General features: G+C 39.3%; 1 protein-coding gene and 1 pseudogene across 2 annotated transcripts in view; one reads left to right on the forward strand and one right to left on the reverse strand.

Moving 5' to 3' along the window:
• Positions 1-7,508, forward strand: part of LOC144270504 (fibronectin type-III domain-containing protein 3A-like) — an 86,219-nt gene extending 78,711 nt beyond the window's left edge. For both annotated transcript variants that reach the window (XM_077827000.1, XM_077827001.1), the window contains exons 24-26: positions 405-571; positions 3,012-3,133; positions 4,926-7,508. In XM_077827000.1, coding sequence (XP_077683126.1) covers positions 405-571; positions 3,012-3,133; positions 4,926-5,240 — 604 coding nt within the window. In that variant the 3' untranslated portion in view covers positions 5,241-7,508. The remainder of the gene's footprint in view (positions 1-404; positions 572-3,011; positions 3,134-4,925) is intronic.
• Positions 7,509-9,478: 1,970 nt separating this feature from the next.
• Positions 9,479-12,232, reverse strand: LOC144269764 (growth hormone secretagogue receptor type 1 pseudogene; annotated as a pseudogene).
• Between the last annotated feature and the right edge of the window lie 841 nt (positions 12,233-13,073).

Here is a 13,073-nt window from a genome sequence, read left to right on the forward strand (position 1 = left end):
CTCAGTTCCTCTAACTTAAAAATTTGAGAGGTTGGGAAACAAAGTGCATGACTAACCATGTGTAACAAACTTCCTGTGTAACATTCCAGCCTAGTGCAAATCTAGATTTAATGATAGATCCCCTAAAATGAGTGGGGGGAAAAGGTATTGGCACTCCCTGGTGCTGACAACTCAGTGTTGTTGTTGTGAATGACACTAATACACATAACTGTTTATTGGAATAAAAGAGGTGTTTTTGGTCTAACACTTGTGTAACAAACTTAAGGTAAAAGTTACCATTTTTGTAATAAAATTTTACAAAAGTCTTTCACCCATCACACACTTTTCAGTGTTAAACATTAACATAAATTAGTTTGTGTAATTCTAACGTGTACTTATTTGTAAAAAAATATTTTTTTTTTTAGATTTGTTACTGTTTATAGTGGACCTTGTCATACGTACAAGGTGCAGCGACTCAGTGAATCCACTACATACTATTTTAAAATCCAGGCATACAATGATGCTGGAGAAGGGGAGTTTTCTGAAGTTTATGATTTCACTACAACCAAATCTCCACCAGCATCTCTTAAAGGTGAGCATACAGCATTCTAAGAGGAGTTGTTGTTCTAGTGTGTAAAAATCAACAGTAGCATACCTGTTCTGTTTGTTCCCTCTGAAGCACTTCTGTCAGAAGACAGGATACTGGGCTATATGGACCTTTTGTCTCACCCAATAGGGTCCTTCTTATATTTGATATTAAAAACAGATTCTTTCCTCTATCTAGCCTCTTTGTCAAACACAGGCAGTACAGATGGGCTGGATACTGTGACTGTATCTGGCCAGCTAAGAATTCCCCTACTGGGACGAAGCATTCTGCAGGTATAAAACCAGTGTGGCCAGCTCCTGCACCACTATTCTCCCAGCCCTGGCATTGAGGACGTGCTCCTCCAATTCTCTCCTGGTATATAGTCTCCTGGGGACCATTGCCAGCTGATATAGGTTAGAGTGGCCTGTTGGCAAGTGAGAAGAGAAAATAAACACATCAAATATTCTTCACTCTAAATGAGAACTTTAAAGGGCCACATAAAAGCAGCTCAGTCTGACAGTCAGAATATTACCTATCTTATAGGAAAGAATACAATTATGAAGATTTGTATGACATATATCACTCCCAACTGGGAGATACAAGGACCTACACACTGTTCCTCCCTAGTTACTTGAAGGTAATTACTAAATAATTCTCTGACTAGACGGGCATTAGTTTGAGAATCCACCATCTCAGCATAACAAGCAATTTTGAAGTCCTTCTCAGATCTGGTTACAGAAATATAACCTAAAGGAGAAGAGAATATTTGACATAAACAAAACTCTAGAAAAGTAGAATCTTATAACCACTTTGCACATAAAAGTAAGTGTCATCTGATTTAGGGCTAGTTTACACTGAAAACTTACATTGGCATAGCTGTTTGTCTCAGGGGTGCGAAAACTCAGGGGTGTGAAAACTATCTATGCCAACCTAAACCCTGGTGTAGACAGTACTAGTGCTTCTGTCAACCTAGCTACCATCTCTTGGGAAGGTGGATTAATTCCAGCAATGAGAACCCCTCTTGCAGTAGTGAGTGTCTACACTGAAGCGCTACAGCTGTACCCCTGTCACATTTTATGTGTAGACATACTCCTAGTGAAAAAAATATGAACAAATCATAAGATACGAGGACCTATAGCCTCTAGATTGCTTTGACTAACTCTTGTGACTTTTAAGAGGTATCAAGAGTACATTTGAAAAGGAGAATGCATTTTTAGTTGGAAAGTAAAGCAGTTGCCTGAGTTCTGCCTGAAAGACACTAGGTACCCACTTGTTTAAATGGTTCAGAGGCTGCTTACTTAGAAATTCCTAAGTATGTAAATTACAATGACTCAGGTTTACAAGGCACTCGCGTCCATCCTAACTGGATATCACTCAAAAGCAAGAACGTTATTGAATAGTTCTCTATTCCCAAAGGTACTAATACAATCAGTTTGCCAGTAAAGTTTTTTTAAAGTGCTAGTTCTACAAACTCACCCTCTTCCCAAAGCTTTGTCCATATTAATGTGAGAGTTGCAATGTGACTAAAGATGTGATTTTTTTTTTTTTAACTGACACAAACTTGTGTGGACAATTATTTCATTTTACATTAGGCTTATTTTGATTTAGGTTAAACATTATATAAAATCAGTTGAAAGTAAACCAAAGGAAGCCATTTTAAAATAAAGTAAGTGTGTCTGCACAGGTGTTTGCAGCAGTTTAAAACAGTTTTACAAAAGATCTAAGTTAGACAGGTGCAACTTTCCCATGTAGATGATGCCTAGGATAACTTCACACCTATTAACGCATTAGCAAATACATGTTAACACCACTGAAAAGTACACTGTCTGATCTACACTAGACTTTTGAAATGTGTATGTTGGAGTATTTTTGCTAACACAAGGTAACGTCACACTTTTAAATGCTGGTCTAGAGGCCGTTTGTTTCATCTGGCACATCACTGATGATTAAAGATTGTTCAAGCCAAATTATGTTTTCAGAAGCACCTTTGCATCCCCCTTAAGTTTTGCAAGAGAGTTGCAGAGTGTCTGAGAGCATAATTTGGCCTGCAAAACCTTTCATTGTTGAGATATGCAAAATGGAAAGAATCCTGACCTCAGCCTCAGTTTTGGGGCTAACAGTTTAAAAAAAAAAAACCAAAACATTCACTACCAAATTGTAAGCAAGTTGTATGTGGAAAAATTGACACAAAGCATAATGGGCTTCCATATTAAATCTTTCTAAGACACTTTAAGATAGGACGGATATTCAGTTTTGTGGTACTGAGCCTGTTTAACAGCCCCATTGAGAATCACTTCTTCATTAGTGGTGTGGCTGGGTTACTAAAGCCATGTCCTTAGTCGTGTAAAAAAGGGATTACAGTGGTTTCAGGTTAACCATGAAAAAAGTTTTTCTAACAAAAAATTTGAAAGCGCGTGGGTGGATTCTTTTTTTGTTTCTTCCCCAGCACCCAAAGTAAATCAGGTGAGAGAAAACATCTGTGAAATCACATGGGAGCCTCTACAGTCAATGAAAGGAGATTCCATTGTTTACATTCTTCAACTTGCCAGTGGAAGAGAGGTTGATCAGGTAACTTTAAAATTTCATTTGCTATTTTAAAAAAAAATTATTGTAAGGAATTTTTTTTTTTACATCAAGTCTCTGAACGTTACTAAAGCCATGTCTACGCTAGCGAGCTTGCAGGACATCAGTGCAGCTGTGCTGCTGTAAGATCGCTCACGTGGCTGCTCTATGCTGACCTCATAAACCCATCTCAGTGAGTGACGGTAGCAGCTTCCCACTCACATAGCGCTGTGCACACTACCACTTGTGCCAGCGAAATGTAGGTCACTCAGGACGCTCGGGGTGCGAAAAAATCCACACCCAAGTTTTGCCGACATAAGAAGTAGTGTAGACATGGCCTTAGGCTGATTAGATTTTAAATTGTTCTAATTCATACTGCCTTTGCCCAGCTTTCTTCAAATTGAATGCACTCAAAGTAATAAATTTGAATGCCTTACTCTAATTTGTAAATTTTTACTGAGACCATAAGAGGCACAGAATCAAAGCAGTGTATTAACCTAGGAGGTTAGACAGAAATGATACGGGTTTTTTTCCCAGAGGGAGGGGGTGGAACATGGCGAGCTCTGTTTACACAGTTGTGAACATAGTGGTTCGTAAGTACCAATTCTGAAATGACAAACTCAAGACTCTTGGTTTTTAGACTTGCCCAACCCTCTTGTGTACTCTTTCTTGACCACTACTAAAACCAGGCTCTATAAATCATCCTCCCTCCCTCAGTATGGATTTTTAACCTGGAAAAGTCTGTGTTGCCATTTTATTTTTAAACAAACTTCCTCAAACTATTAAACTGTTGTGAACAGTTTTAACGATTACAACTGGGGCAGCTCGGCCTCAAAAGGATCTTTCCAATTTTTATGCATATCTTCATGTATCACTGTCATGCACAAAGCTTTATGATGATAGTAGTGACACCATTGTACATGTTGAATGCCTTATGTCACTGAAAACCTCAAATAGGTTTTGAACAGGGTAATTTTCAAAAAGCTAGAATTGTTTCTGCTCCATCTCGCATATAAAGAACCTCCTATTGACCTGAGTGTACCACCATGCACAGGAGCAGCCTCATCATTATTTGGGGTAAGGTTAATGAGATTCTTTAGCATACGTGCCAATCTTAACAGGCCCTTCACAAATCTGGCCCCCCTCCTTATCCCAGTATAAACCGGCTGGCTCTCACTCCTTACCCGTCTGTCCACTTTTTCTGCAAACAACTTTGTGCTTTCTTGTACTCTATCCCTTAGGTAGGAGCACTCTGTCAGCACTGATTTGTAAAGCCACTGCCATAATCTCCTCCCAAACCCCACTTGTACCATGAAATGAGTCAAATAGTAGAGGCAAGGTTGAAGAACAGTTGGGGATTTGATGTTTATGTGGGAGAGGGATAACTATGTTTTATCCCCCTACCTATCCCCAGCACTTCATTGTAAATTGTAAACTCTGGGACAGGTGCTGTCTTCGTTTAGGATGGTCCTAGCGCACTGTCGGCACAAACCTATGGTGGTAGTTTTTTCAGAGGCCAGGCTTGCAGGGACAGCAAATAATTTGTCATCTTCAGGGGAACATCGGTGGCAAGTTTTCACTCCTAGTTCTTTCTCACATTTTAAAGACTGTTTGCTAGGAAACAGTTTAGAAATAAAAGCAGAGATTCTTTTATTTCTGAAGCCCTCAAATTGGATGCGTGGGGAGGGCTTCCCAGACCCTTGCAGGCCTGCTCTGGTTGCACTGAATATTGTGTCTATTGCTAGATACTGGGAAAGTGAAATAGATGAGCAATTTGTTTGCTCTCTTTATTATTTAGGTATACAAAGGATCAGAGACTTCATTCCGTTTCACAAACTTTCAGACAAACTGTGAATATCGGTTCAGAGTCTGTGCTGGACGCCAGTATCAAGATTCTACTGGAATACAAGAACTGTATGGACCTTATAGTCCCAGTACAGTATTCTCATCTCAAAAACAAGAGTTGGTTCCCCAGTGTACTGATTCGACAGCTAAATTTGCAAAGATTAAGAAGACATTAAGTGATGAGCAGTTTGCTTTTCTTCTTCTTGTGGGATTTGCAATGGTTGCTATTTTGTTTGCTTTTGTTATTCAGTACTTTGTAATCAAGTAGATTGTTTAAAGCCTAGTCATTGTTCAGCTTTTTATGACAGTTATTCTGGGTATTTATGTTGGTTAATTCTAAATAACATCCTAGCTGGAAATGATTGTATAAGACATACACACGTTTCCATCTTTGCTGCTGACTGACATTGAGACTGGGTTGGCAGAACCTTTCCAAATAAAGAACACACAACTGCCATAGAAGGGGTACTCCTGGGTCCTCTGTAATCAGGGTTAGCTGTTAATAAAACAGCAAAAAACTGCCTTACCACACTGTCTCTCACTATCAAAGCATAGGCCCTTTCGCCAGTTAGAGAAAAGGCATTATATAAAATCTTTTGAAGTGCAACTAAGCAAGTGGTAGTGGATCAGCAACTTTTAATCGAGTATTGTTATAGTTTGGTATACATGAAATACAGCAGCAAAAATGCTTGCGCTTAGAACAGTACTGTACTGCAGAACATTGCTAGAGCAAACCACATTTAATATACTGTAGAAGGAAAACAAAATATGATATTACTACTTTACAGTTATTTTAATGTTTGGGGTTCAAGAATTAATATTTCAAGCGTTAAAGTAGGAGGTGCCAGCATTTTGAGAATTGTAATTAAAAATGCTAGAGGGATGTAATGTACATACAGAGTGACTGAATGTATTTGTATGTAATATTGCAAATTGGTCCTCTTTTGTACTTTATGTTTCTGAATGAAATGCTTTCAGCAGTTGGTAAACAACTGTTGGCCCAATCCACATTTTCATTCTCAGTGCCTGAGAGAACAGTAATTCCTGTGCGTCTGATTAAATTTTTTCAGCATTTTCAGAGAAGGCACAGATTTTGTCTTTAAGGAGAAAGAGTGCATTTATGATAAATGTTTCACTATTGGCTCAAACTGAGCAAATGTTTTTGTACTATTCTTAACCTAAAAATAAAAAAGTTCAGACTGCTTTTGGATGCTCTTCTATCCTTATCTGAATTATCAAACTATATATGAAATATTTTTAGGCAACATTTATACAATGTTTTAAATTAATTGCTATCACAGTGGTGGCAGTTCACATTCCATTGTGGTGGTGATGAGAATTTTCAGTTTGCTATGAAACTTTTCCAAAACTTGTCATGCATGTCTTGACACTGTTTTGAGGAATATTTTTGGTGGTTACTATGCACTACATATGACTGTTCCTTGTCAAACATATTCTTTAGGTATCTGAAGAGAAGTCTGACAGCTATTTTCTTTACATCAACTGTTTTGCAAGCTGGAAGCCACAAATTTAGACATTTGTTTCAGAATGGGTCGTCTTAATAATTTTGGCATTAAAAGAACATGCCATAGAATGTTACAGATTTAACATACTTTGCAAATGCTACAGCTACATTTCATGTATGTCGGGGCAGTGCACTTGCATGTGGGATAGTACTGTTGGGTACAAGCTAATTCTTTCAAAGAATAAAACATCTTAAGGATGTTTCTCCTATGGCTGTTAATAAGTTAGTTTGAGGCATTGTGTTGCATTTCAAATGTGGAAATCCTAAATTATGACATAGTATCAGTTAATATTCTTAAAAGTAGGTCTATGGTGCAATCTGAAATTAACCTTTTCAAAAATGTACTCTTCATTTTGTACTCTATTTATTTTGATTAAAAAAATCCTGGAAAATGTATGTCTGAATGTATTGTTCTACTTGTAGCAGAACTTTAACTTAATCATTTATATCATGGAAGTCTCTCTTCAGTGTTGGAAAGAGTTTTATACAGATATTAGTGTCTTTAGTTTGCCGAAGTTTACAAATATGCCTTCATTTCCTTTCATATTTTACTTTTAGAAAACAATAGACTGCCTTCAGCAAATTTCTTTTGCCAAGGGATTTTTTCTTTAACTCTTAGACAAACAGAGCAAATCATTTAGTGATTTATTTGGCAATAGCATTTCTGATATATTTTTAAAATAATAAAGTAGGCTTTCAGAATAAATATTAACCGAAATCATGATTTCCTAGAAAATTAAAATAAAATGCTTCTGAATTGCCACAAAATGTTCATATTTCCAGGAAATATACTGGAAAGTATAGTGTAATGTAGATTTTATATTGACGGTTATACATTCCAGATTGATGTACCCTAGTGGCATTAACAGATTAGGTATCTTCATTTTTCTTGCATTGTAATTTTGAGATATTTCAAACTTATGTTAAAGCTGCATTGTATTACTAAATTGTAACTATGAAATAGATAATATATTTAATACAGCCAATAAAAATACAAATTTTCAAATTTGATTATATGTATTTGTGTGTTTGTGAAGAAGAAAATAACTTCCTTCTGGGACAATCCTGTCATCCATGTAGTTTAGGATGAAGGAAACAGCAACACGGAATTAGGTTGCTTTATAGCATTAGTGAGGCTATCTCATCTTAAACCTACAGATGAGAAAGGTGCTCAGGAAGTTCCAAGATGAAACTTGTGTGCTTCCAAAGGTGCTATTTCCATGTGGGAGGAGGTTTGTGGAGGGGATGTAGTTCTCCCACAGCACAGATTTTGCAAGTTCCATAGGCAACAACCAGTCCTTCTGTGCTGCTCGCCATGCCCTCCTCTATTGCTCTAGTAGGGATTGTGCTGCCATTTGTTCCCCTCCCTTCTTCCAGTGCAGTGGAAAGAGCGGGACTCCAGTAGTTAATTCCAATCGGTTCGTTTACTCCAGGGAATCATCTAAAGGAAACTCACTGAAATCGTGTAGATCAGCTGTTCCCTGGCTCTGCCCAGCCACGATATGTCCAGGAAGGGAGACTGGATTATAGCAGATTGCCTCACTTCCTTTCCCTCAAACTATTTTTGGCCCAATTGCAATGGAATTTCCACTGCTTTGATTTCAGTGTTCCATCCAGTGGAGAATACAGCCTTAAAGAATTAGCCCTCCACCCGTTTTCCTACGCAAGGTTACAGGACATGCATGAAGGACAAAAAATAAACCTTACAATCTATTAATGAAATGAGTGAACTCGGGGATGCTGTTCTGTTTGCTATAAGCCAATGGAGACCATCCTTTGGAACCACTGTGTACTAGTCTTCATAACGCCATTTCTAGTTATTCAGATGACAAGAAGCATGTATGACTGACAGTGGTGATTGAAAATGGTCTTATTGAAATCAACATTTTGAAAAGGAAAGCGGCATTGAGCGATGTGATCTAGCACAATTCCCGTGGTGTGTGAAGTGACACGGCCTGTTTTTCCCTGGTAGGTTGTTGTGCTCTGTGTCACAACAACACAAACAACTTCTCGTGAAATGGTGACAGAGCAACAAAGGCAGGATTGCTTGATTGCTTTGACATAACCCTGATTTCCACCAGGGAAAACGATGCTTGAAATAGACTCCATCCTCTCTCTACCCATCAAAGTCCTTTGCCTTTAATGCAAGTGCAGTAATTTGGCTGTCCAAACAGTATAATTTCATTAGCCCCCACTTGAGGATGGCCTTGAGGTTAAGGAACTGGTGCGAGACTTGGGTTCCATCCCTATCTGTCACAAACTTCTTGTGGAAGTTGAGCAAGTAACTTTCTCTCTCTCCCCCCTTCCCCAATCTGTAGCTTACTTTCTTGCTTCCCTTTGTCAGCCTTTGTAATGGACATGCACCTTTCACAATCACAACAGCTTCATATTTTCTTTCCCTTTAAGTTTTTCCCAGTTATTAAATATATTAAAATGAAGAGAACAAAGGTAGTTTCATTCAATCCACTGGTCTGTTTTGATTTAGTTTTCATACATCAAACAAATACTAAGAACTTGAATGAGGGTATTGAATAGATTCTGTATCAACCATAAGCAAAAGCTGTGATCTTGTAGGGCTTGGGACAAATCCACTGGCAGATGACTACTTTGTGGCTTGTTGGAAGTGCACAGAGATACATTGCAAGGCAATTGATTGAAGCCATTGGCACTCAGAGTGTTGAGTCACTACTGGCTTCTGCATATAGTTTTGACTTGATCCTGACGCTGCTAAAACTTCATAAACGTTGCAGGAAATACTAGTGACATCACCCTGAAGCAGAAGGAGTGACAATGGTTAAGGGAGAATTTTGTGCACACAGATGGAAGCAGCAAACTTTTTCCATCCTGAGAGATTAAAATCCCCCCTTCACTCACAACATGCCCATGTGTCATGGCTTGGTATTAACACACAGTTCACAAGCACAGTGGACGGCTGTAATCTAGCTGTACAGGACACTGTATTTAAGTCAGTGCTGAACTGTTTACATGACAGAACTGACTTCTGTACCTTCAAGAGAAGTCCTTTCACTCCTTGTCAAGTTTCTGGATTGCCAGACTTGACTGTAGTTCAGGATTCTGCTCATTGCTTTTCTGTATTTTTGTGACATGACATTGTAAAGTATTGGGTTTATAGATGCTCCAAGGTAAAAGAGAAGCATGGCGATGAGATTGAAGTACTGAGTGATGTCATACAGGATGGTTTTGGTCTGGGAAAAGAGGATTCGGCCGATGTGGAATGGTAGCCAGCACAGCACGAAGGCCAGGACCACTACTGCTGAAAAGGAAGGGAATATATTTTAGTACAGTAATTTTGAAGCACTGTTTGTTCTGTCTCTTTAAACTATATTGTGGCTGAGACCTCAGACAACTACGCTGAATACGGCATGTACTGTAACATGCTACCACCTGACTTGTGCAGCCGTTTTTGCTTCATGTTGGCAGGTAGATATAAGCATTGGGGATTTGTTTGCCTGCTGCAGTGTTCAGGTAAAAGACCCTTTAAATATATGTAGTACAGTGACAAAGGAACAAAACCAGGCTAGGTTACAGCAGCATCGGTACTTCAGCATTATTTCTTGCTGTTACATTGTTATCCTGAAATCTGCCTCACTTGTCAGTGAAATATTTACCAGGGGAGTGGGGCAGGGTCGGCAGTTGGGAAGTGAGTGGGATCAGAAGAGGAACAAAGTGTCTGGGTGGGCCCAAATAGAAGGGGATGGTGAGGAGATGGAAAAGAGGAGTGAAAGAAATCTGGGAGATGAATGGAACAATAGAAAAGATGCAGAGGAAGAAGTGGGGAGAGGGAAAGACGGGGAAGGAAAACACTGAAAAAGAGGACAAATTATTAGAAGCCATAATAATGGGAAACAAAAGTTGGGGACAATAACAGTTGATGGAAGGGGAAAATGCACAGCTCTGAAGTTAGTACATTTTACTGCATGGATCCATGGTCCTGCATTTCCCTGTGTGTTTCCTGCAGAAAGTGGGGGAGCTGAAAAGAGGCAAGATTCCACTTTGAGCTCTGGAAAAGGAGGCAATTTTGGGGCCATTCACAGCTACTGGGGGATGATAGAGGATCTGTGAACAGACTGAGGCCAGGGCCATCAGTGCTTTTGCCTCCACTGTGAGCACAGAGAGTTGGTATCTGCACCCACTGAATTTTGCTGACAGCAACAAGCGGCGGCTATTTTGCTCACCTGAGATGAATGAACAGGCTCAGTGAAGCATTAAATGTTAACCCAAATAAATCCTTTGTTTTATCAAATCGTGATAACTGCTTGTTGTGACTGGGGATTGAACCAAAGACCTTCAGAGCTTCAAGAATGAGTCACTACAGCCGGAACTAAAGTAGCAAATGCTGCTGTGGGTTCAGATGCTTAGCCCCTGTCCCTGAGCCACAGAGGGTAACACACCACATGCTGACCAGTGGGTTCTGTAATGAGTCTACTAAAATGTTAAACATGATTTAAGTGGAAATAAAACCAATGTTTAACTAGGCCTGGACACATGATTTTGCTTAGATTGTGGCCCAAAGTTTAATTGCTAAAACACATTAAACTTTCCATGGGAGACGTGAGAGTGGCTGGCTTGAAAAACTACCAGTCAGACCATGACTGCTGAGCACAGGCCCCTCTTGACGCACACAAATCAAGGTTGATCAGATTTGCCTTAAAAAAAATAATAAAAGTCTCAGCCACATCCTACGTTTCTTTCTGCTGCTATTCTGAGTTTGCATCAGTCCAGAGCAAACGATGAGCTCAACTGTTCCTACGACCAACCTGCACACACTTCAAATTGGGGCCCCGTATCTCAGTAAAACCCAGGAACATGACTAAATGAAGTACAATGTACTAACCTTAAATCTGTAAGGGCCTTTCCTTTCTTTTTGTCTCACCTCCCCCTTTCTACCTTTAATTTCTGTCTGGCCTAGTGTTATATAAATGCAGATGTTTAGCCTGGTCTCAAGCCAGATCCTTACCTAGCATTTTGACTGTTTGTTTGTGGTATTTTTCTCTGCTTGCGGCCTGAGGTCCTCTCAGCTTGTGTCTGGTTCGCCAAAGCTTTCCACAGATGAGTCCATACAGCAGAGTCAGGCAAAGCACCGGTAGGAAGAAATACATGGTTGAGACCCAAGTCATTGTTTCTAAAAGCCCTGTGCGGGCTGAGTGTTCTATGTAATTGCACTCCTTGGCTTCATCAGGCAGGCTTCCATTGCGGTGTTCCACGCCAAACAGGAACAGAATTGGGCTGGCTGTCAGGAGAGCCCACGCCCATAAAGAAAGGATGACCCTTTTCACCCTGCATTTAGTGATGGTGGTTTTGGCTTTCAAGGGAAAGCATATTGCAAAATACCGCTCAATACTCACAGTGGTGATGTGCAAGATGGTACAGTATGTGCAGGTTTCACTGAGGTAAAATAAAAATTTGCAGAGAAAGTCCCCAAATATGTATGGTTTGTATTTCCAAATCCTGTACAAATCAGAAGGCAGACCAAGGAAAATCAGAATGTCTGACAACGCCATGCTGGATAAATACATGTTAACTGTAGTCCTCATTTCCTTGTATCTTTTGAAAATTAATAGTGTTAGCAAATTCCCAGCAATACCCAAGAAAAACAAGATGCTGGAAATTATAGTCACAGGCACCAGGATATGAATGTCAAATAAAGAAAAAGACTGCTCTTCATAGTAGTCTGTGTCATTTTGGAAATAGCTGTAATTTGAGAAGGAATCCATGTCGGGTCTCAAAAGAAATGGTAGGGTTAGCTGCAGATCATTTGCTATCATGAGAGTGATATCAGGCGTGTCATCTCCTTTAAAGATCAATTTTGAAACAAAAACTCAAAATAATTATCTTCAAAATATTGGTTGGATATAACTAAATATGGAAATAGCCACTGGTCTGTTGCAAGAGAGAGGCTATTGCTTACTATACCAAACATTTGGGAATTAAAAAAAAAAATTGAAAATGTACATTTTTACTGTTTGCTTTACACTGCTTCAAAATAGCGTTTGTATCTTGACAAGTCCACCAGGGGTATTTCTTGAGAGATGAAGATGGAGCCAATGTGGATGCAAATAGATACAATCCATTTTAACAGGCAGAGAGACATGGACTGAGAAAATCACTGTTTACCTCTGCGAAAGTTTGCCATATTTTAAGAATTTGCAAGTTACAAAAGTTCAGACCCTTTCTTGACAAAGAAGCACTCCTTTCTAAAGAATCTTCCAAAGCAGTTGGATTTACAGGTTGTCTTTGCTCTAGGCAGAGAGAAGGTACGCTTCACTTGCAACATGGAACATCAACTTGACGCAGAATCTGTGCTAAATATGTTCTTTGTACTAGCATGTCCCCAGCCAAGTGTAGACTTCTGACGTGTCACAATTTCCGAAGAAAGCATTTGGGGTAGGTACTTTGATCTTTTAGTGCACTTCCTGTGGAGCACGGACATTACACAGACTTTCATAATAATCTAGCTTCCTCCTCTTCCATCTACATACAGTTAATGATACATCATTAAATACTTAGGGAGAAAAATAGAGTGAAGCCTAACTTGTGGAAAGTAGTCACAGCTAA

The sequence above is a fragment of the Eretmochelys imbricata genome, chromosome 9 (genome assembly GCF_965152235.1).
Source record: "Eretmochelys imbricata isolate rEreImb1 chromosome 9, rEreImb1.hap1, whole genome shotgun sequence".
NCBI lineage: Eukaryota > Metazoa > Chordata > Testudines > Cheloniidae > Eretmochelys > Eretmochelys imbricata.